This window comes from Trichechus manatus, unplaced genomic scaffold (genome assembly GCF_000243295.1).
Source record: "Trichechus manatus latirostris isolate Lorelei unplaced genomic scaffold, TriManLat1.0 scaffold00081, whole genome shotgun sequence".
NCBI lineage: Eukaryota > Metazoa > Chordata > Mammalia > Sirenia > Trichechidae > Trichechus > Trichechus manatus.
In genome coordinates, this window is record NW_004444017.1 from 7,321,133 (window position 1) to 7,346,494 (window position 25,362).

The window sequence follows — 25,362 nt, forward strand, 5'->3', positions numbered from 1 at the left end:
GGGTTGTTAACCAATGTCATAAAACAACATGTGTACTACTGTTTCATGAGAAACTATTTGTTCTGTAAGCCTTCACCTGAAGTACAATAAAATATAAAAAAAAAAAAAAAGTGTGAAGAATGAGAAAAATAGAAAATAATAATTTACAAATCCCATCAAAGTAACTGATTGGGGCAAAAATCATCAATAGATACTGAACCATTAAGCATAAATTTGTTAGGGAATATGATTTTTTGATATGAAATTATCAACCAACATATTATTAGCTGATTGCAAAAGAGAAAATATATGATTACAAAGAAAACCGGATACCACCTGCTTAACCAAGAACTGAAATCTAACATCACTAATGGTAGGACCATCTGTCAATACAAGCTACCTAAAACCACAGCCATCAAGTCAAATCCAAAACCTGTTGCCATCCAGTTGATTCCAACTCATCCAGAGTAGAACTGCCCCATAGGGTTTCCAAGGAGTGGCTGGTGGATTCAAACTGCCAACGTTTTGGATAGCAGCCAAATGTTAAACCACTGCGCCACCAGTGCTCCAGCAACTTTATGAAATTTTCTTGACAAAAATGTTTAATCTGAATCTAATAAAGTCTCCCCAACTTGTCTGTCAGTTTGTCGTACTGTGGTGGCTTGCTTGTTGTTGTGATGCTGGCAGCTATGCCACTGATATCTCAGGGTCATCCATGGTGGGTATGTTTCAGTGGATCTTCTAGACTAAGATAGACTAGGAAGAAGGACCTGGTGGTCTACTTCTGAAAAAATTGGCCAATGAAAATCTTATGAATAGCAGTGGAACATTATCTGGTATAGTGCCGCAAGAAGAGCCCCCTCGGGTTGGAAGGCACTCAAAATACAAATAGGGAAGAGCTGCCTCCTCAAAGTAAAGTTGACCTTTGGATAGAGTAGAGCTTTCAGGACCTTCATTTACTGAGGTGGCACACCTGCTTCAAAATGAGAACAAACAGCTGCAAACATCCATTAATAATCGGAACATGGAACATATGAAGTATGAATCTAGGAAAATTGGAAGTCATCAAAAATGAAATGGACCACATAAAGATCAATATCCTAAATATTAGTGAGCTGAAATGGACTGGGTATTGGCCATTTTTAATCGGACAATCGTATGGTCAGCTATGCCAAGAATGACAAATTGAAGAGGAAGGATTTGGCATTTATCATCAAAAAGAACATTTCAAGACCTATCCTGAAGTACAACACAGTCTATAATAGGATAATATTTGTCATGGATTGAATTGTGACTCCCAAAAATATCTGTCAGCTTGGCTAGGTCATGATTCCCAGTATTGTATGACTGTGTAATCTAATGTGATTTCCGTATGTGTTGTAAACTCTATCACTATGATGAGGTTATATGTGATCTCCTTATTTGTTGTAAACTGTATCACTATGATGAGGTTATGCTGATGAGGTTTACAGGATTAGATAGTGTCTTAATCCAATCTCTTTTGAGATATAAAAGAGAGAAGCGAGTAGAGACACATGGGAGCCTCATACCACCAAGAAAGCAGTGCCAGGAGCAGAGCACATCTTTGGACCTGAGGTTCCTGCACAGAGAAGCTCCCAGACCAAAGGAAGGTTGATGACACGGACCTTCTTCCAGAGTCAATGGAGAAAGTGTCCCCCTGGAGCTGATGCCCTGAATTTGGACTTGTAGCCTACTGGACTGTGAGAGAATAAACTTTTCTTTGTTGAGGCCATCCACTTGTGGTACTTCTGTTACAGCAGCACTAGAGGAATGAGACAGAATTTGGTACCGGGAGTGGGGTGCTGCTCTAACAGATACCTAAAATCTGGAGGCGGTTTTGAAACTGTGAACGGATAGAGAAGCGGCAGAGGCAGAGGTCTGGCAGCAGCAGCAGAGAAGTGGCAGCAGCAGGAAGGGGCAGCGGCAGAGAACCAGCAGCAGCAGAACCAGAAGAACCAGCGTGAGATGGCACTGGAGCCGACCTACAGAGAAAGAGAGCTGAGTACCTGTGCGCCAGAGGCTTCCTGGTGGATTGGGGTGCCTCCAGGCACTTACCAGTGGAGTTAGGCTTGCTGACCTATGGAGCCACAGAGCTGAGTGCCTGTGTGCCAGAGGCTTGCTGGTGGAATGGGGTGCCTCCAGGTACTTATCAGTGGAGCTACTGAGTTTTGGAACACTTGCCCCAGCAGGGCACATGCGGGCTTGAGGCCCGAGGGCTGAGAGGCCATAGGAAGCAGAAGTTGAAGAGACAAGGACCACAAGAAGCCGAGCTGCCTCAGTCTCAAAAGGTATGGCCACAACCTCAATGGTTTCAAAGGGTGGAGTCATGGCCTCTGGTATTTCTAAGGGTGGAGTTGTCACTCCGATGGACTAGGAGAATGGTGAGTCTGAAGCTGAGGGAGCAGAGTTGCCATTCCAGTGGGCCTAGAAGGCAGAGCTGAAGCCCAGGACCGAGGGGCCTCCACTCAGGATCCAGAGGCTGTGGCCAATACCTAGAGTCTGGGGGGCAGGGCTATTATGTAAATTGTCTCAGGGAACAGAAGATTATTTTCAAAGCCTTGAGGGCTAATGTAATGTGCTCTGCTGATTTGCTTGGTGGCTGTTATCCCTTCTTCTCCAGTTTCTCCGATTTGTAATAGAAATGTCTACCTTGTGTCTGTTCTGCCATTGTACCTTTAGAAGTAGATAACTTGTATTCTAGATTTTACAGATGAAAAGGAATTTTTGGATTTTGGACTTGGCGTTCATTTAAGACTTTCGTTATTATATGATGGGGTGAATATGTTTTACATGTGGCAAGGACATGAATTTTGGGGGGCAAAGGGTGGAGTGTCATGGATTGAATTGTGACCCCTAAAAATATCTGTCAACTTGGCTAGGTCATGATTCCCAGTACTGTATGACTGTGTAATCTAATATGATTTCCTTACGTGTTATAAACTCTATCACTATGGTGAGGTTATATGTGATCTCCTTATGTGTTGTAAACACTATCACGATGATGAGGTTACACTGATGAGGTCTACCAAATCAGACAGTGTCTTAAACCAATCTCTGTTGAGATATAAAAGAGAGAAGCAAGGTGAGACACAAGGGAACCTCATATCACCAAGAAAGCAGTGCTGGGAGTAGAGCGCATCCTTTGGACCTGAAGTTACTGTGCAGAGAAGCTCCCAGACCAAAGGAAGGTTGATGACACGGACCTTCCTCCGGAGTGAATGGAGAAAGCGTTCCCCTGGAGCTGACGCCCTGAATTTGGACTTGTAACCTACTGGACTGTGAGAGAATAAACTTCTTTTTGTTGAGGCCATCCACTCGGGGTACTTCTGTTAGAGCAACATGAGATGACTAAGACAATATCCAAACATCTACAAGGAAGACCAGTTAATAAGACCATTATTCAAATTTACGCACCAACCACTAATGTCAAAGATGAGGAAATAGAAGATTTTTACCAACTTCTGCAGTCTGAAATTGAACAAACATGCACTCAAATTGTATTGATAACTACTGGTGATTGGAATGTGAAAGTTGGAAACAAGGAAGAAGGATTGGTTGTTGGAAAACATGGCCTTGGTGATAGAAACGACACGAGAGAAGTGAGACCAAAAACCTTGTTTCAACAACATAAATCGTGACTGTACACTTGGAACTCACCAGATGGAAAACTCAGGAATCAAACGGACTACATCTGTGGAAAGAGGTGATGGAGAAGCTCAGTGTCATCAGTCAGAACAAGGAAAGGGGCTGACTGCAGAACAGACCATCAATTGCTCATATGTAAGTTCAAGTTGAAGCTGAAGAAAATTAGAGCAAGTCCACAAGAGCCAAAATATGACCTTGAGTATATCCCACCTGAAGTTAGAGACTGTCTCAAGAATACAGTTGACACACTGAAGACCAGATAAGTTGTGGAATGACATCAAGGACATTATACATGAAAAAAGCAAAATGTCTTTAAAAAGACAGGAAAGAAAGAAAAGACCAAAATGGATGTCAGAAGAGACTCTGAAACTTGCTCTTAAGCATAGGGTAGCTAAAGCAAACAGAAGAAATGATGAAGTAAAAGAGCTGAACAGAAGATTTCAATGGGCATCTTGACAAGAGAAAGTAAAGTATTGTAATGAAATGTGCAAAGACCTGGAGTTAGCAAACGAAAACTGAAGAACGCATTTGGCATTTCTCAAGTTGAAAGAACTGAAGAAAAAGTTCAAGCCTCGAGTTGCGATATTGAAGGTTTCTAAGAGGAAAACATTGAATGAAACTGGAAGAATCAAAAGAAGATAGAAGGAATACACAGAGTCACCGTACCAAAAGGAGTTGGTTGAAGTTCAGCCATTTCCAGAGGTAGCATATAATCAAGAACTGATGGTACCGAAGGAAGAAGTCCAAATTGTGCTGAAGGCATTGGCGAAAAACAAGGCTCCAGGAATTGACTAAGTATCAACTGAGATGTTTCAACAAACAGATGCAGCACTGGAGGTCTATGTCAAGTAATTTGGAAGACAGCTTCCTGGCCAACTGACTGGAAGAGATCTATATTTGTGCCCATTCCAAAGAAAGGTGATCCAACAGAATGCAGAAATTATTGAACGATATTGATATCACACACAAGTAAAATTTTGCTGAAGATAATTCAAAAACAGTTGCAGCAGTACATCGAAAGGGAACTGCCAGAAGTTCAAGCCAGGTTCAGAAGAGGATGTGGAATGTGTGATAACATTGTTGATTTCAGATGGAACTTGGCTGAAAGAAGAGAATATCAGAAAGATGTTCACCTGTGTTTTATTGACTATACAAAGGCATTCGACTGTGTGGATCATCACAAACTATGGATAACATTGCAAAGAATGGGAACTCCAGAACATTTAATTGTGCTCATGAGGAACCTGTGCATAGATCAAGAGGCAGTCGTTCAAACAGAACAAGGGGATACTGCACGGTTTAAAGTCAAGAAAGGTGTGTGTCAGGGTGGATTCCTTTCACCATACTTATTCAATCTGTATGCTGAGCAAATAATCTGAGAAAGTGGACTATATGAAGAAGAACATGGCATCAGGATTGGAGAAAGACTCATTATCGAACTATGATATGCAGATGAAATAACTTTGCTTGCTGAAAGTGAAGAGGCCTTGAAGCACTTACTGATGAAGATCAAAGACCACAGCCTTCGGTACGGATTGCACCTCAACATAAAGAAAACAAAAACCCTCACAACTGGACCAATAAGCAACATCATGATAAACAGAGAAAATACTGAAGTTGTCAAGGATTTCATTTTACTTGGATCCCCGATCAACCCCAATTACTTCACCCATGGAAGCAGCAGTCTAGAAATCAACTGACATAGTATATCATGCAAATCTGTTGCAAAAAACCTCTTTAAAGTGTTAAAAAGTGAAGATGTTACTTTGAGGAGTAAGATGCACCTGACCCAGTCATGGTATTTTCAATCGCTTCATATGCATGCAAAAATTGGACAATGAATAAGGAAGACAGAAGAATTGACACTTTGGAATTATGCTGGTGAAGAAGAATGAATATGCCATGGACTTCCGGAAGAATGAACAAATCTGTCTTGGAAGAAGTACAGCCAGAATGCCCTTTAGAATCAAGGATGGCGAGACTTTGCCTCATGTACTTTGGATACGTTATCAGGAGGACCAGTCCCTGGAGAGGTATATCATGCTCAGTAGAGTAGACGGTCAGTGAAAAAGAGGAAGACCCTCAACATGATGGATTAACTGAGTGACTGCAACAATGAGATCAAACATATCAACAATTGTGAGGATGGCACAGGACCTGGCACTATTTCATATTGTTGTATGTAAGGTCGCTATGAGTCGGAACCTACTTGCCGACACCTAACAACAACAACAATAAAATCTTCAGACCTAACTTCTAGTTTACAGAAACTGGGACTAGAGAAACAAGTTTGCTAATGTCACAAGACAATAATATGATAAATCCAGACCGTTTCATAATTACTTGTTCGGATATTATAGGATACAAAAGAGCTGAGAGACTGTTGCAAATTAAAAGAGCTTGAGAAATATAACAAAGAGTAATATGAGCCACAATTGGACCTCAGTAAAAACAAAAGATATGTAAAAGATCTTTGGGATAAAATGAGGAAATTTGAATATGGACTGGATATTAGATGATATTAGAACATTATCATCAACTTGCTTATATACAGTAATGAAATATGAGTTTCTGAGAGAATATCTTCATCCTTATAAGATGGATGCTGAGATACTGCTATGGATTGAATTGTGTTCCATCCCTAAAATAAGTGTAGAGATCCTAAAGGCTGCACTTGTAAATTTGATCTTGTTTAGAAATAGGGGTTACCTTTTGTTACGTTAATGAGTCAGTCACAGTATAGGGAGGATCCTAAACCTAATCTTTTCTGAGTTGTAAAAAGTTAAAATAAACACAGACACACAAAGGGGGAAGAGGAAAGCAGATAACAGAGACAGACGCATCTACAGGACCAGGAATATCAAGAATTACAGCAGGAGATGGGGCTAAGATGGCAGAGTAGTCAGACACTTCCTCTGGTCCCTCTTACAACAAAGACGTGAAAAAACAAGTGAATCGATTATATATGACAATCTAGGAGCCCTGAACATCAAAGGCAAAGTTGAGGAATCGGACTGAGTGGCAGTGGGAGGGAGAGATGGTTCGAAAGCAGTCAGGAGTTGCCAAACTTAACCCAGTGGGAGCCGGCACCCTTCAAGCCAGATCAGCTCTCGTGTGCAGTGAGGCAAGCAGTGGCACACAGGAGGCATTTTCCACATCGGGAGAGACCCAGTGGCAGAGAGTCTACTGGAGCATCCAGAACCAGTGAAAAGCAGTGCTTGATCAGCAAAAGATAAGTACTTGTGCCTGGCCTACTGTGCATATCAAAAAGCACCCCCTTTGGAAAAAACCTCTCTCCCATTTACCTCCCTGCTGTCTGCTCTGCACTGGGTCCTGGGCTTGCTTCAGTGATAGCTGAGTCCCCTGGGCTGGAAGTAAGACCCATCACATGCCCTGAGCCATTCTCCTGGCCTTTTTGAGGGAACAAATTAACAAACAGGGAAAAAATAATCTGCCGGCTCCTCTAAGCCAGGAACTCAGGGTAGGCACAGCTCCTTTGCCTAGACACAGGCATAAGGGGTCCACAGACTGTGAATTTCTTTCACCCCTGCATAGACCTGTGTGGGCCTATTTCAACAGCATAGGCCCTCATTACTGCAGTACAACAGGGTAAATACCTGAAGTCAGCTAGATGGTGAAGTGGCAGGTTTGTGACATTTGACACTGCTCTGCCCATTAAGCAAGGTCCTCACCTACCCACATCAGGGGCCTAAAGACTGGTGGCTCCACCCATACCACCTAGTCACCCGCAACAGGGGTCCAAGAATAAGTGGCGGCCCCCAGTCATTACAGCATTCGGTGCTCATAGTCCAGCTGTAAAACCCACCCACCTACATGCTCTAGGGAACAGGGACACACTTTCCTCTCAGGGGCAGCCATCAGCCCCCTGCCTTGCTTAGTGCACGAACCCCTTCTGCAGTCAGATACCTGTGCCTACACCAATCACCCATGCCTGTCTAGGACTGTAAGTGAGAGCCTGCACCACACACTTGGTGACTGACTACCTGGACACCTGAGCTGAATTCATACAAGAAAAGTAAACAGACTCCTGGGCTCACATATATAGTAACAGCTCTAAACACGTGGTGACAGGATGTTAGAGCTTCAAATGAACAAATAATCAAACTAGCTCACACAAGCAACCTATTTGGGTATATCAAAACAAAACAAAAAAGAAGCTAGGACACAGTAAGCAAACATAAAATAAATAAATATAATAACTTACTGAAGGCTTGGAGACAACAGTCAATATCAAATCACATAAAGAGGCAGACCATGATGGCTTCAGCAAGCTCCCAAAATAATCAAGAAATTTTCTGGAGGAAGAGAATTTCTTTGAATTACCAGAGGCAGAATACAAAAGATTAATATACAGAACTCTTCAAAAGATAAGGAAGGAGATTATGGAGAATGCAGAACATGCTAACAAACACACAAACCAAGAAATAGATGATCTTAAGAAGGTTATTCAAGAGCATAATGACAAATTTAACAGGCTGCAAGGATTCATAGAGAGACAGCAATCAGAAATCCAGAAGATTAACAATACAATTTCAGAATTAGACAACTCAACAGAAAATCATAGGAGCAGAATTGATGCAATGGAAGTCAGAATTAGTGAGATTGAAGATAAAGCACTTGACACCAACTTATTTGAGGAAAAATCAGATAAAAGAATTTTAAAAAATGAAAAACTCTAAAAATTATGTGGGACTCCATCAAGAGGAATAACCTACAAGTGATTGGAGTACCCGAGTGGGGTGAATAACAGAAAATACAGAGAGAATTGTTGAAGATTTGTTGGCAGAAAACTTCCCTGATATCATGAAAGATGAAAAGATATCTATCCAAGAAACACATTGAACCCCACATAAGGTAGATCCAAAAAGAAAGTGACCAAGACATATTATAATCAAACTTGTCAAAACCAAAGATAAAGAGAGAATTTTAAGAGCAGCTAGGGATAAAAGAAAAGTCATCTACAAAGGAGAGTCAATAAGACTAAGCTCGGACAACTCAGCAGAAACCATGTAGGCCAGAAGGCAATGGGATGACATATATTAAGGCTTGAAGGAAAAAAATTGCCAGCCAAGAATTATATATCCAGCAAAACTGTCTCTCACATATGATGATAAAATTATGGCATTTCCAGATAAACAGAAGTTTAGGGAATTTGCACAAACCAAACCAAAATCACAAGAAATACTAAAGGAGTCCTCTGATTAAAAAATCAATAACATCAGATAACAACTCAAGACTAGAACACAGGACAGAGCAGCCTAATATCAACCCAGATAGGGAAGTCACAAAAATAAATAAAAGCTAAAACACTGAAAATAGGGAAACAGAAATCTCAATATCTAAAGACGACAACATTAAAACAAAAAAGGGGGACTAAAAAATGTAGACATAGATTTTTCGTATGGAGAGGAAGTCAAGGCAACATAAAGAAATAAAAGACTGGTTTAAAGTTAGGAAAATAGTAGTAAATATTAAGGTAACCACAAAGGAAACTAACAATCCTACACATCAAAATAAGAAAAACATAAAGACTCATCAAATACAAAATCAACAACAGTGAAAAAGATGAAAATACATAAAGAAAAATGACTCAGCACAGAAAATTAAGTGGAACAAAGAAGCTGTCAACAACACACACAAAAATACATCAAAATGACAGCACTAAGTTCATACCTATCAATAATTACGCTGAATGTAAATGGACTAAATGCACCAATAAAGAGACAGAAAGTGGCAGAATGGATAAAAAAACATGATCCGTCTATATGCTGCCTACAAAAGACACACCTTAAAGACACAAACAAACTAAAACTCAAAGGATGGAAAAAAAAATATCAAGTAAACAACACTCAATAAAGAGCAGGAGTGGCAATATTAATCTCTGACAAAATAGACTTTAAAGTAAAATCCACCACAAAGGATAAGGAAGGACACTATATAATGATTAAAGGATCAATATACCAGGAGGACATAGCATAAATATTCATGCACCCAACGACAGGGCTCCAAAATACATTAAAAAAATCCAACAGCATTGAAAAGAGAGATAGACAGCTCCACAATAATAGTAGGAGACTTCAACACACCACTTTTGGTGAAGGACAGAACATCCAGAAAGAAGCTCAATAAAGACACGGAAGATCTAAATGCCACAATCAACCAACTTGATCTCATGGACATATAGCGAACACTCCACCCAACAGCAGCCAAGTATACTTTCTTTTCCAATGCACATGGAAAATTCACCAGAATAGACCACATATTAGGCCATAAAGCAAGGCTTAACAGAATCCAAAGCACTGAAATATTACAAAGCAACTTTTCTGATTATAAAGCCATAAAAGTAGAAATCAATAACAGAAAAAGCAAAGAAAAAAATCAAACACAGGAAACTGAACAACACCTTACTCAAAAACTACTGGGCTGTAGAAGAAATTAAGGATGGAATGAAGAAATTCATAGAATTAAATGAGAATGAAAATACATCTGTCTTAGTCATCTAGTGCTGCTAAAACAGAAATAACAAAAGTGGATGGCTTTAGCAAAGAGAAATGTATTCTCTCACAGTCCAGTAGGCTAGAGGTTGAGAAATTTGAGCATTCAATAAATATATGGTATTGAAAGAATTCAAAGATTGTTATCCTTATATTCTCAAAAATTGTGAATTTTATGTATGGGAAAGTAGACCTAGGCCAATTTTAAGTATAGTGTCTGTCCTATCTTTGAATAGATTATAAGAGAATAACAAATGTTAAGGACTGACATGGACCTTAATAGACCAACCTCTCACACAACTCGAACAAGTAGAAAGAGAGCAGCAAAAGAAGCCATCAGGTGCCAGAAGAAAGGAAATAATAAGAATTTGAGTAGAATTAAATGAAATAGAGAATAGAAAAACAATTGAAAGAGATAACAAGACCAAAACCTGCTTCTTTGAAAAGATCAACAAAATCAATAAACTACTGGCCAAACTGACAAAAGCAAAACAAGACAGGAAGAAAATAACCCGTATAAGAAATGAGATGGGTGATATCACAACAGACCCAACTAAATTAAAAAAAAATCATAACAGAATACTATGAAAAATTGTACTCTAACAAATTTGAAAACCTAGAGGAAATGGATAAATTTCTGGAAACTCATCATATCAATATCCCTCATGAACATAGATGCAAAAATCCTCAACAAAATTCTAGCCAGTAGAATTCAGCAACATATCAAAAAAATAATTCACCATGATCAAGTGGGAATTATACCAGGTATGCAGGGATGGTTCAACATTAGAAAAACAATCAGTGTAATCCATCACATAAATAAAACAAAAGACAAGAACCACATGATCTTATCAATTGATGCAGAAAAGGCATTTGACAAAGTCCAACACTCATTCGTGATAAAAACTCTCAGCAAAATAGGAGTAAAAGGGAAATTCCTCAGCATAATTAAGGGCATTTCTACAAAGCCAACAGCCAACATCATCCTAAATGAAGAGAATTTGAAAGCATTCCCCTTGAGAACAGGAACCAGACAAGGACGCCCTTTATCACCACTCTTATTCAACACTGTGCTGGAGGTCCTAGCCAGAGCAATTAGGCTAGAAAAAGAAATACAGGGCATCCCAATCAGCAAGGAAGAAGCAAAAGTATCTCTATTTGCAGATGATATGATCTTATACACAGAAAACCCCACAGAATCCACAAGAAAACTACTGGACCTAATAGAAGATTTCAGCAAAGTATCAGCATACAAGACAAACATACAAAAATCAGTTGGATACCTCTACACCAACAAAGAGAACTTCAAAGAGGAAATCACCAAATCAGTACTATTTACAATAGCCTCAAAGAAGATAAAATGCTTAGGAATAAATCTAGACATAAAAGACCTATACAATGAAAACTACAAGACACTACTGCAAGAAACCAAAAGAAACCTACATAAGTGGGAAAACATACCTTGCTCTTGGATAGGAATTCTCAACATTGTGAAAATGTCAATTCTACCCAAAGCAATCTACAGATACAATGCAATCCCGATCCAAAGTCCAATGGCATTTTTTAATGAGATGGAGAAACAAATCACCAACTTCATATGGAAAAGGAATAGTCCCCAGATAACTAAAGCATTACTCAAGAAGAACAAACTGGGAGGCCTCACACTACCTGATCTTAGAACCTATTATACCGTTATGGCAGTTAAAACAGCCTGGTACTGGTACAACAACAGATATATAGACCAATGGAACAGAATTGAGAATCCAGACATAAATTCATCCACCTATGAGAAGCTGATATTTGACAAAGGCCCAAAATCTATTAATCGGGGAAAAGACAGTCTCTTTAACAAATGGTGCTGGCATAACTGGATATCCATCTGCAAAAAACCAAAACAAGACCCATACCTCACACCATGCACAAAAACTAACTCAAAATGGATCAAAGACCTAAATATAAAATCAAAAATGATAAAGATGGTGGAAGAAAAAATAGGTACAATGCTAGGAGCCCTAATACATGGTATAAACAGAATACAAGTAATAAGTAACAATGCACAACCACCAGAAGAGAACCTAGATAACTGGGAGCTCCGAAAAATCAAACATTTATGCTCATCAAAAGACTTCACCAAAAGAGTCAAAAGACAACCTACAGACTGGGAAAAAATTTTTGGCTATGACAGATTTGATCAGCATCTAATCTCCGAAATCTACAAGACACTGCAAAACCTCAACCACAAAAAGACGAATAACCCAATTAAAAAATGGGTAAAGGATATGAACAGACATTTCACCAAAGAAGATATTTAGGCAGCTAACAGACACAGGAGGAAACGCTCATGCTCATTAGCCATTAGAGAAATGCAAATCAAAACTATAATGAGGTACCATCTCACCCCAACAAGGCCAGCATTAATCCAAAAAACACAAAATAATAAATGTTGGAGAGGTTGTGGAGAGACTGGAACACTTATACACTGTTGGTGGGAATGTAAAATGGTACAACCAATTTGGAAATCGATTTGGAACTTCCTTAAAAAGCTAGAAATAGAAATACCATACGATCTAGCAATCCCACTCCTTGGAATATATCCTAGAGAAATAAGAGCCCTCACGCGAATAGATATATGCACACCCATGTTCATTGCAGCACTGTACACGATAGCAAAAACATGGAAATAACCTAGGTGCCCATCAACAGACGAATGGATAAACAAATTATGGTATATCCACACAATGGAATACTATGCAACAATAAAGATCAGTGATGAATCCATGAAAAATCTTATAACATGGAGGAATCTGGAAGGCTTTATGCTGAGTGAATTTAATCAGTTGCAAAAGGACAAATATTGTACGAGATCACTATTATAAGAACTCAAGAAAAGGGTTAAACACAAGAAAACATTCTTTGATGGTTATGAGCGTAGGGAGGGACAGAAGTATTCACTAACTAGATAATAGACAAGAATTACCTTAGGTGAAGGGAAGGACAGCAAACACCACAGGGAAGTGAGCACAACTGGACTAAACTAAAGCTAAGAAGTTTCCTGAATACAACCAAACACTTCGAGGGACAGAGTAGCAGGGGCAGGGATCTGGGGACCATGGTTTCAGAGGACATCTAGGTCAATTGGCATAACAAAATTTATTAAGAAAATGTTCAGCATCCCACTTTGGTGAGTGGCGTCTGGGGTCTTAAAAGCTAGTGAGCGGCCATCTAAGATGCATCAATCTGTCCCAACCCACCCGGAGTAATGGAGAATGAAGAACACCAAAGATAAAAGGAAAGCATTAGCCCAAGAGACAGAAAGGGCCACATAAACCAGAGACTCCATCAGCCTGAGACCAGAAGAACTAGATGGTTCCCAGCCACCACCAATGACCGCTGTGACAGGGAACACAACAGAGAGTCCCTGACAGAGCAGGAGAAAAGTAGAGTGCAGAACTCAAATTCTAGTAAAAAAACCAGACTTAATGGTTTGATTGAGACTGGAGGGACCCCAGAAGACATGGCCCCTGGACTCTCTGTTAGCCAAAACTAAAACCATTCCCGAGGCCAACTCTTCAGAGAAAGATTAGACTGGACTATGGGACATAAAATGATACTCATGAAGAGTGTGCTTCTTAGCTCAAGTAGATACGTGAGGCTAAATGGGCAGCTCCTGTCCAGAGGCAAGATGAGACAGCAGAAACGGTCAGGAGCTGGTTGAATTGTCACAGGAAATCTGAGGTGGAAAGGAGGAGTGTGTTGCCACAGTATAGGGGGGGCAACTAGGGTCACATAACAATGTATGTATAAAGTTTTGTATGAGAGTCTAACTTGAGTTGTAAACTTTCACTTAAAGCACAACAATTAAAAAAAAAATTACAGCAGCTACTAGAAGCTGAAACAGACTAGGAAGGTCCACCCCCTAGAGGCATGACCAAATTTTCAACTTCTATCCTCCTGAAGTGTGAGAAAATAAATTTCTATTCTTTATGGCTACCCGCTTGTGGTATTTCTATCACAGCAGCTCTAGGCAACCAAGACAAGTATGTAGGCGCCAAGTTTCATATCTACAACTTCCTTTGAAAACGTTCAGCAAAACAGAAATATTTAAATGACTAATATAATGATAGAAATTAAGGAGAACAAGACTGTGATTTAGTCAGTCCCTAGCTCTACCCCATCATATTGCTAAATGTTCCTTGGAGTTGATTTCTCTACCTTTATCATCATTGTAAACTAGTAACTTCATCCCTTCAACCTGGAGGACTTCCATAGTCTCTAGTTAGCGTTTATGCATGTGTGCTTCACAGGTCAAGAATACTTGAAAACAGAGATATCAAAAAAAAAAAAAAAAAGAATTCATGCATCCAAACCACACACAAAACCTTAATACCTATCTGCTCCTATCAATGCCCTTCTAGACTGAGCTTCTGTTGTTGTTAGGTGCTATCAAGTGGTTCCGACTCATACTGATCCTGTGTACAGCAGAACAAAATACTGCCTGATCCTGCACCATCCTCACAATCGTTGTTATGCTTGAGCCCATTGTTGCAGCCACTGTGTCAATCCATCTTGTTGAGAGTCTTCCTCTCATTCACTGACCGTCTACTTTACCGAGAATGATGTCCTTCTCCAGGGACTGATACTAAAGAGGTTCTACTCTCTAGAAACTTCTAGTTCAAAAAGTTAAGATGAAGAGGAGGAGAGGATATCAGACATAATTAGAGAAAAAAAAGGATGTGAAGAACAGAAAGCAGAAGCAGCTCTGGTGGACTGAGGGGCTCACCTGGTTGCAGACAGGCTTGTACTTGAGCCCTGGCTTGTTCAGGATCATCTCCAGCTGCCTGCGGTTAAAGTTGGACACTCCAATGGACTTGGCCAACCCTGCGTCCTTACACTTCTCCAGGGTCTGGGGAGGAAAGGGTTGTGAGGAATAATTTGTATGATTTGGCCATAGAACAAATTGGAGATACAGCCCCGTTAACAGAAATAACTGTCTAGAAATGATTATGAAACTGACTGGCATTGATTGTCATGAAGAGCAAAAGTAATATACAGAAAATTGGAAGGAGACAGTGACTTCAAAAATGGAATTAGTGTTTCCTACTTAGGAAAACAGGATACAGTATGACACACTGTCCTCAATTTTCTCTTCTCTTTCTCTGTGTCAGTAAGGCTCTCTTCCACGCTAATCTATCAAAGGATCCCAAGTCAGGGTCATGAATTTCTAAAGCCAATTGGGCATATTCCCTTTGGCCCAAGAGTAGCCTTAGACACAGTTGATTGGTTTTTCCCTTGAGACACTATTTTCATGTGGCTTTTAAACACTGATCTCTTTCTTTTTTATATTTTTTTATTGTGCTTTCAGTGAAAGTTTACAATTTAAGTTAGTCTCTCATACAAAAATTTATACATACACTGTTATGTGATCCTAGTTGCTCTCCCTATACTGTGACAGCACACTCCTTTCTGCCCCGGATTCCCTGTGTCCATTCAACCAGCTCCTGACTGTCTCTGCCTTCTCATCTTGCCTCTGGACAGGAGGTTCCCATTTAGCCTCATGTGTCTACTTGAGCTAAGAAGCACACTCTTCATGAGTATCATTTTATGTCCCATAGTCCAGTCTAATCTTTGTCTGAAGAGCTGGCCTCGGGAATGGTTTCCGTTCTGGGCTAACAGAGAGTCCAGGGGCCATGTCTCCTGGGGTCCCTCCAGTCTCAAACAAACCACCAAGCCTGATCTAGTTACTAGAATTTGAGTTCTGCTCCCAGTTTTCTCCCACTCCGAAAGGGACTCTCCGTTGTATTCTCTGTCATGGCGGTCATTGGTGGTAGTCGGGAACCATCTACTTCTTGTGGTCTCAAGTTGATGAAATCTTTGGTTTATGTGGCCCTTTCTGTCTCTTGGGCTAATACTTTCCTTGTGTCTTTGGTGTTCTTCATTCTCCTTTACTCCAGGTGGATTGGGACAAATTGATGCATCTTAGATGGCCGCTCACTAGCTTTTAAGACCCCAGACGCCACTCACCAAAGTGGGATGCTGAACATTTTCTTAATAAACTTTGTTATGCCAATTGACCTAGATGTCCCCTGAAACCATGGTCCCCAGACCTCTGCCCCTTCTACTCTGTCCCTCAGTGTTTGGTTGTATTCAGGAAACTTCTTAGCTTTGGTTTAGACCAGTTGTAAAAACTGATCTCTCTTGAGTCTCCTCTTAATTCTCAGGCTGCTCCTCTTGCTAGCGTCTCATCATCTGCCTGGCCTCTAATATTGAAGAGTTCTGGGGCTTGGTCCTCATACGTCATTGCTTCTTTATCTCATCTCACTCCAAAATGATCTATTTATAGTCATGATTTTAAATACTATCTACATGACTAAGTCTCACAAATTGATATCTCTATCCTAGACTTACCCCAGTACCTATATATCAATAGACTCCCAGATTCAACTGCTTACTCATCATCACTATAGATATCTGATTATGCATCACAAACTGAATATGTCTAAAACTGAGCATCTAGTCTTCTTCCCAACCTGTTTCTCCTGCAGTTTTCATCTCAGTCAAAGCAAACACCACCAGCAACTTTTTCAGGACAAGGACCTCAGACTCAAACTAGTACTCTTTTTGTTTCACATACCTCATCCAGTCCATCAAAGCATCATGTCACCTCGCATCTCAGAATAGATCCAGAATCCACCCACTTCTTACAACATTCACACTCTTATCCTGTCATTTCTCACTTGGATTATTTCATGAACCTCCTCTCTAGTCTTTCTAGTTAACCCCTCTAGTTTATTATTCACACAGCATTTTGAATACATGCTGTCCAGTAGAGCTTCCTGTGATGAAAGAAACAGTGCATATCTACACTATACAGTTCGGTAGCCAATAACTACATGTAGCTATTGAGCTATTGAAATATGTGACTGAGGAACTGAATTTTAAATTTTATTGATTTTTAATTAATTTAAAATTAAACACGCATATGTGGCTAGTGTTTAACCTATTAGTGCAAATATAGAGTGATCCTTTTATAAAGTAAATTGGATAAGACTCTTCTAATGGCTTTGAAGCTCACACTGAGTCAAAGCTAAAGTCATTCTTATAAGACCTGCCATGATTTGACCTCCATTTGCCCTCTGAGCTCATCTCTTCCAATTCTTTTCTCTTCCAGCTTTATGAGAGACTTTCGTTTTCCTTGGACATGAAAGCACCCTACCTCTTAAAGGACTTTTCACTTGCTGTCCTCTCTGCCCAGACAGTCTTCCCCTAGAAATCCCATGGGTCACACCTTACTACAGATCTCGGTTCAATTGTCGTCATATCAATGAAGCTTTCCCTTAGAAACCTTTATTACATAAATACCCACACCCATCCACTTCCCCCACGACACTCCCCACTCCTCTAACCATATTGCTTTATTTTTTTCCATGGACTTAGCACCATCTGACAAATTATACAGTTACCTTTTTACTTTTTAATCTTTTTATGGTTACCTTTTTTTTGTCTCCTCTCACTTAGATATAAGATCTATGAGGGCAGGAACTTTTGCTTCACTATGTCACCACCCCGGCCAAAATAGTTTCTTCATATATTTTTTTTTGTTAATAGATGAATATCATAATCCTAAGTCTATGTAAGGTAGATAAAATATAGCAAGTTTGTCAGAATGTCTTCAGCTAGATTCCAGAAGGAAGTAGGGTGAGAAATGCTAAAACATAAATTTATTTATCACACAACACAACAAATTGCAAGTCAGGCATCAGGCAGGGACTCAGAGCAATGAGGAAACCTATAATGAAGATCTCTTATTTCCTGCCACTACAGATGAAGAGAGTCATTTGTCAGATGCAGAGCATAGGGCACTAGAGGGAGAGTAAGGTATTAGAAGCTACTGAGTTAACATCACATATTGTTATGGTTGATTAAGCTTATTAATGAAAGTCTGTGCCAGAGGTAACACTGCTACTTAGTTTACAGTAATAGATATTCCAGGATTCACATTTACTACACAGAAAAAGATATTTTAGAAAAATTTAATTTCAGGCCCTCTAAGCCTGTGAAAAAACCATGAAAGTTACACATACCGTACTCTCATTTCCAGGGGAGTTTTAGGGTGGAGATAGGACTGTACTTAATGTTCCAAATATCTACACCTTTCTGAAATTTGGTCCCTTCAGTCTTAGGAACACACGGTTAGTAAAAATGGTTATATCGATATAACTTCAAATTTATCATTCAGTTTCCTGTACCCTTCTAGATCAGATAGAAAAGTTTTCCCTTTTCATCCTCCAAGAGTAGCTTTACTAACTTACAGTGCCAGCAACCTTGGAATTGTGTCAACCTCCTTTCAGAAGGAAGGTCACACTATGGTATGACCAGGAAAATGCTCTTTAAGGAATAAGTAGAATTCTAGAGGTTCAAGGGAACTTTTAAATCATTTGTCCAATTTCTGATGATAAAGAGGAGAAAAGTGAGGTCGAGGACTACACATATACTTCCTTAAGTTCACACAGGTACAAGATGTGAACTAGGTTCCCCCTCTCCTGGCTGCCTCATCTTTGCTGTCTCCTCCAAGCACTCACCTCCCACGTGGCACAGAGATCCACCATGTCAAACATTACTTTTCCATGTTCATCTGTCGGTAGTATCTCCTTCCCGGGCTGGAATAAAAGCAGTCATTAGAGCGATGTCACAAAATACTGTCTGCACCCTTAGCCATGCTGTGAGGTACACCTGGGGCTGGGAACACTAAGCCCCATGTGGTAGGTACAGCAATTCTGCAGATGCTAACATTTGCAAAGTGTTTTGTGTATAGAGTTGTAACAAATGCCTTTTAAAAGACAGGCTTCCCATAATCTATTATCTATTATACATCTATTATGCATTTAAATAAATGTCACTTTCCTATGTATTATTGGGGGCTCATATTTGATTTATGTTACTTTTGTCTGCATATTTTGTTGTTTATCAAATGCTTCTCTTTCACCTGGAAAGGCAGTAAGTCACATGTCCTTAATTTTCCTAACAATAGATCGCAATATAAACCCGGACTGAGCTATAACTGTACAGAGTTCTTTACTCCTCTAAACACATTATGTTCTAAGGGTAGGCACATGAACCAAACGGTCAATCTGGAAACGTGAATTATTATTTTGGATCCTTCCCCAGTATTATAATCCATATGCTCTCCAAAGAAAAACTTAATTCAACACCCATGCAAGATGATGGTCATACTGACAGTGGAAGTGAAATAGGTTTAATTATGCAAATTTCTAACCTTCAGAGCCACTGGGGAATGAATAATGTAGAGATCAACATAGTCCAGCTGAAGTTTTTTCAGTGAGTTTTCCAAGGCTGGCCGAACCAACTCTGGTCGAAAGAAAGTGGCCCAAAGCTACAAAGATTAAGAAGGAAGTTGTGTTTAATTAATACTTTAGGCAATTTAATGAAGAGATACAGAAACAGATGACACAGGGATTGTGACTTGTTCAGCAAATTCAAAGCTGAAATTTGTTTGCCAACATCACTGATATTAAGCTAAACTTGAGTCATTAATGAGGACAGAATAAACACAAACCTGGGCTGTAATCAGTTGGAATAGAAGTAATCTCTAGGTTTTATTCAAACTCTTAATCACTTATTGTGATACTTTAAAATATGTGGGTTTCATTTTGAAATGAAATAGAAAAAAATGATCAATATATCTAAACGAGATGGAAACCTTGTCCTATGAAAACAGCTTAAAAGAATGGGATTTCTTGCATGTATTGAATACAGTGGAGGACACTGAAAAATAGCTGCGCTGGGAGAGTCCCATTACAGGTAATAGACAGAGGGGATCTCTACCCATTTTGCAGTATTTTGTTTAATGTTCACATCCTAGAAATTTTTTGCCTTGCTCTTTTTAATATTTAGATATTTTTCTACTGGTTGAAAACTAGATGACCACAGGGGCAAAAACTCCCTTTCTTCTTGGGTTTCCCTTTTATGTGACCTACTCACATAAACGCTATTATTAGTTTGAATATATTGTCAGAACATTTACTGAACAATAGAAAGAAATGACTCAAGAGATAATAGTTATCAAGGAACAATTATGCCAATCATCTAAAACTATGTTTAATAGAGTATTCAAAGCAATTTCACAAACTTTGTCTAATTCTATCCTCAGTTTGACACTATGACGGAAGAAGTAGTATCACTTTTATGTACATAACTAAATGAAAAAATGTTTTGAACGTGTTAATATGTGCTGGGCACAATTCAAGAAATGTTAGCTATCAGGCAGTCCCCAGGTTAAGAAAGTCTGAATTAGGGACAACTCATACTTGCCCTTTAATGTTATGTAAATTTGCCTTTACTTTGAAACAATTGAACCAACCCCTACTTGCTAACAAATTCTTCAACACAATCACCTTCACTTGTTGCGTGTACAGCTTTTAAATCACTGAAAAGACTTTGAGCCTTTTCTTGCAGTAAAGTAAGTTTACATAAGAACCTTACGTATCTATTCCGGCTGCCTACAAATTTTTAAAGCCACACCCAGGAATGGATCTCCTTAGCAACCTAGGAACTGCCTATATCTTATTTAATACTGAAATAGCTCTCTTACATTGTTCTCTGTATTGACAGAAGTGAGACCTCAGATTCAAAATGTTAAGAAATTTTACATGTCACACTGATAATAAGAAAAGCTATAATTTGATTATAGATCTGTGTGATTCTATCATTAATGCAAAATCATAGTGCTTTAGGCTGAAGCTCAGAAAATAAAATAAAGTCATAAAATTTGAACATAGCAATGATTAGAAAGCCATCACCTCTCTCTTCTTTCGATACTAGTTTTATCAGGTAAATACGTGTGAATAAAAATGTAGAAATAAGCATAACTCACCAGACGACTTAACCAATCATATAACCAATTTCCATACACGGTCACTTCATAAATATGCACACACACAACATATACATATCACCTTTGAAGTGTAGAATATGTCTTCTCTCTTCACAATGCCATCAGCAATCTTGCTTCGGATGGCTCGTCCAACTTCCTCTTCATTTTCATACACATAAGCGGAATCAATATGACGAAACCCAGCATCAATAGCTAATTTGGTTGCCTCCTCAGGTTTAATCTTAGGCGTCTAAGGAAAAACAAAAGACATTATTCAGGGATCGATCTTCTTGGTTGAGAGGTAGCTGGTGCCACAAGCACTGACCTTCACCAGAATGAACCATTCCCTCATGTCTTGTGTTATTTCTGCATGTAAGGTTCCCACTGGTTTGCTTGGAACTTTTCCATTTTTAGAAATGAAGTTGGGCATCATAGGAATCCTTTCAGTTCAAGGGAAACTGGGGTAGTTTTTCTCTGGCATTAGAAGTCTCCAAGGCTACACCTAGGTTAGGGATTGGCTAAATAACTTACAGCATATGGTTGTTTTCATGGGTATGATTTATTGGAGTGAAGTGACAAAAAGCAAAATCAGCAAAGGGACAAGGTGTATGCAGGGAAGTACAGGGGAAACTATGCACAAGCTTCCAAGAGTTTCTTGTGGAGTCACACAGAATACACTTGATTCCTCTAGGGTGAAATTTTGACAACACGTTGGGAATGTTGTCTGATAGGAAGCTCATTAGAGACTCAATGCCCAAGCTTTTTACTGGGGGCTGGTCATATAGGCATTGTCTGCCTAGCACACACCAAAATGTCAGATAACCAGAAAGAAAGCAGCTATTCATCCTAAACTTCATTGTTTGTGCAAGCAGTTTAGACACAAACACCCTTATCAAGGAGAGAATGATGGGATCCCTCCTGAAATCCTATTTCTGGATGCTTGTCAGGGCCAACCTTGAAAATAAAATGTTCTATGGATAGTAGTCCACTGTTAATTCTGGTGTACACAGCCACCCATTTGTACAGAGGAGCTAAATAGTAAGCATAAAATGTGTAGTCTAGAATATAGATTCATACATAAGAAATCAACTGTAGACTTAAGGGATTAGTAAAATAGGTGTCTAACCTGAAAGCCAAAGCCAAACCAATTCAATTAGGGAAGATGTCATAATAGTGAAATTTAAAATTATTGGTTTGTCTACTAAAAATTGGACACTGATTTTTAAGTGCCCAAAGGACAAAAAGAAAAATGAAACAAAACGCTTTTCGTGTGTTTTTAAATATTTCAGAAGCTTTGTTTTTCAACCTAATCACCAGGAACTAGATACTCAGTCCTTACTGAGCTCTGATGGCCCCTAGCATGCTCCTTCCTTAGGTGTACCAGCACGAGGATACTACGAAGTCTGAAGTCTCAGGGCTATCTTTGAACCTTCCCTCTCCTTCATCCTCCTTTGCACTGCTAAGTAGACTATACCTGTCACTTGTCCTTCATGATGTTTTCTGAATATTTCCTTCTATATTATAGATGAGAAAAGTGAGACCCAAAAGTTCAGTCACTGGTCCCTTGTCACACAGCTAAGTAGTCTGAAAGACAAATATGGAATGCAGATTATCTGGTTTTCAATCCAGTGACCTCGCCACTTTGCTCCCTCCCATGTTAGGGGACCAACTCTACCTATTTGCTTCAAATCTAAGGTATATTAACAGGGACCAAGTATTGAAGACTTTGTCTTTTAAAATTGTAGCATTTCCCCTAAAAAGGTGTCATCTTTCCTTCCAGAATGAGTTTCCCAGCAGTGAGAGACACAGGAAGGAAACTCTGCTCTGTCCAGGTACACCATTTATTGCCTGGTGCTCAGCACCAAAACTGAAATTACCCCCCACAATTCCTCATGCACCCTCATTTCAAGGACCTTTACCTCAAGATTGCTGTGCATCATGTCTCCTTGATAGGAGTGAAGATTTCTTGAATAATAGAACTACACAGAGAAATACCTCCCATTGCAGTCTCAATGCAGGCAGTGTGCTTGACCGCTGGGGTTCATCTCTTCTGACAAGCTGTGACATTGATGGGAACTGGAGGAAAAATCAATGCCCAGGATAACTGGTAGCTAACCACACATCAGACCCAGAATCACTGAGTGAAGCCTGTCTACCTTCTCACTTTGTCCATGGAATAGCTGTAGCCTGGTGAAGCTGAGACCCCAGTGAGTCCCTCAGAGTCACACAGAAAGTGGGGATGTGACAACTCAGGTCGGCTCCCACTCATCCTCGGGCTGTTTTCATTTGAATCTTCAACTCCAAGACCCCTCTCCTCACCTCTGTTGATGCATAAGTGCCAAATCCCAGGACAGGAATGAAGTGACCATCATTTAGTTTCACACAATGACGTTTGAGATCCATCTTCTGTCTAAGCTGAGCCTGACTAAGCTGACTAAGCTGAGCCTGTTTTCTTTCCTCTGCTTTCCCCAGAGATATGAGCAACAGAAAGGCAACAGTCCAGTTGCCCAAGCCAACTATTATCTAATCGCTTGTAGGAGGGGCCAAGGTTAAAGCAGGATTCCATGGAGTAATTCTCCCCACCACACTAATTTTTTTTCAAAGAGAATTCTTAATTGTTCTATAATGATTAATATCTTGGGTTAGTAAGTTTTCTCTTCAGATCTACCACACATTATCCTAAATTATTAGAAGCTATTCACTGAATAACTACTGACCATTTGTTAGACTAGAAACTTACATATACTACCTCTCTTTGTTTTTTGCTGATGGTGATGCCCCTTCTTGATCGTGCACCACTTGAAACATTTAAATATCTTAGACCGCACAGACACACACACACACACACACCAGTACACGTACATGCACACAATTTAAACAAATTGTTCATGAGCTCTTTTCAAAACGTTGACTCTCAATAAAGAATCAAAAGCAGAAATTAAAAGAAAAATTATCTTTTTAACTTTCCCATCTACAAAGTTATATTTCTTTCTGTTTTCTTTATCCTGCAATAAAAATATCCAGTCTTGGCAAGACTTCAGCAAAAAAAGGCAATACTTCCCGGGACGTAAATGATTAACGTCATTTTACTTTCTGGAGTATAAATGATTAACGTCATTTTACTTTCTGGAGTATAAATGATTAACATCATTTTACAATATGGAACCAGAGCCCTAGAGTTCGTTTATATCTTTCACTTAGTTACATAGCTTCTAGAAAAGTATCATAAAGTAGCCAAAAATGAAGACAAATATTGTATACAACTTATGATCTTGCTGTGCAGTATTCACAAAAGAAAAAATCTAGAATCAACTGAAATTGCTACGAATTTGGGGGAATGCTAGGTACACTAGGATGCACTGATATAAGGGAATATCATAAAGCCATTAAAAATTAAAGATGTAAATACTGTATTTAGGAAGAACTTAAAAATATAGAACAAAAGGATATTAATGTGTTGATTAGAAAAGCAGGGTATGTATTATGCATACCGAATAACATCATATTCACATAAAGTGCATTAATGGGAGGGCAATGCCTCAAACTGTTAACAGCAATTATATCTGAATGTAGAATCATGTGTGATGTTTTATTCTCCTATGGATACTTGTCAGAGTTTTCTATACTTATTATGTATCACATTTTTAGTTGCAAAAAAGTGTTTATTTGTAAAGAGAGAAAATATCTACCCTGGAACAACTGAATACGAGGGACTTCCCCGGCATATGCCCACGCTGTAAACTTTTATCTCAAACTACCTTTGTTCACCTCACATAGACCTCACTTGCTGCTTTTCAGTCTTCTTTGTTAGTTGTCCATCCATAATTAAACTTCTGATTATCACCTATGATTTAATACAAAAATTTGAATTTCAGAAGTCTCCTGGCATTGACCTGGGTTGGACTTCCTGGACACTGCCACCATCTCTTTTCTCTCTTGAACTGAGAATTTTTTTTGACAGCCTTTGGATTTAAGGTTTGAACAGATCCAGATCCTGGTGCTTCCCAACTGGCCTAGCTGGATATGCCAGAGTTTGTCAAAATCTCTGTTGGAATAGTCTGGCCTTAGGACCAGAATTATCTGCTTCTCCACATCACATCTAGCAATTCTGGGATGTCTCTCAACAATCTTCGGTAGTGACCTCTGCTTCTCTGATTTCTACGTGACTCGAATTTCCTACAGACTATCAAAAATAACTGTAGTGATTCTGTGACTAGGGTGATCCTTAGTCCTATAAGCAGCTGTCATGAAGGGTCTTGGCTATTTTCCCACTTTCTGTGTTTCTCCTCTGCCCCCCATTTCAGAGATACA

General features: G+C 39.3%; 1 protein-coding gene across 1 annotated transcript in view; it reads right to left on the reverse strand.

Annotated features, from left to right (window-relative positions):
- Positions 1-23,454, reverse strand: part of LOC101342771 (aldo-keto reductase family 1 member C3 homolog) — a 41,443-nt gene extending 17,989 nt beyond the window's left edge. The window contains exons 1-5 of the mRNA XM_004381227.1: positions 23,371-23,454; positions 21,134-21,301; positions 19,435-19,551; positions 18,740-18,817; positions 14,941-15,063 (exon numbers count right to left, since the gene is read on the reverse strand). Coding sequence (XP_004381284.1) covers positions 14,941-15,063; positions 18,740-18,817; positions 19,435-19,551; positions 21,134-21,301; positions 23,371-23,454 — 570 coding nt within the window. The remainder of the gene's footprint in view (positions 1-14,940; positions 15,064-18,739; positions 18,818-19,434; positions 19,552-21,133; positions 21,302-23,370) is intronic.
- Positions 23,455-25,362: the final 1,908 nt, after the last annotated feature.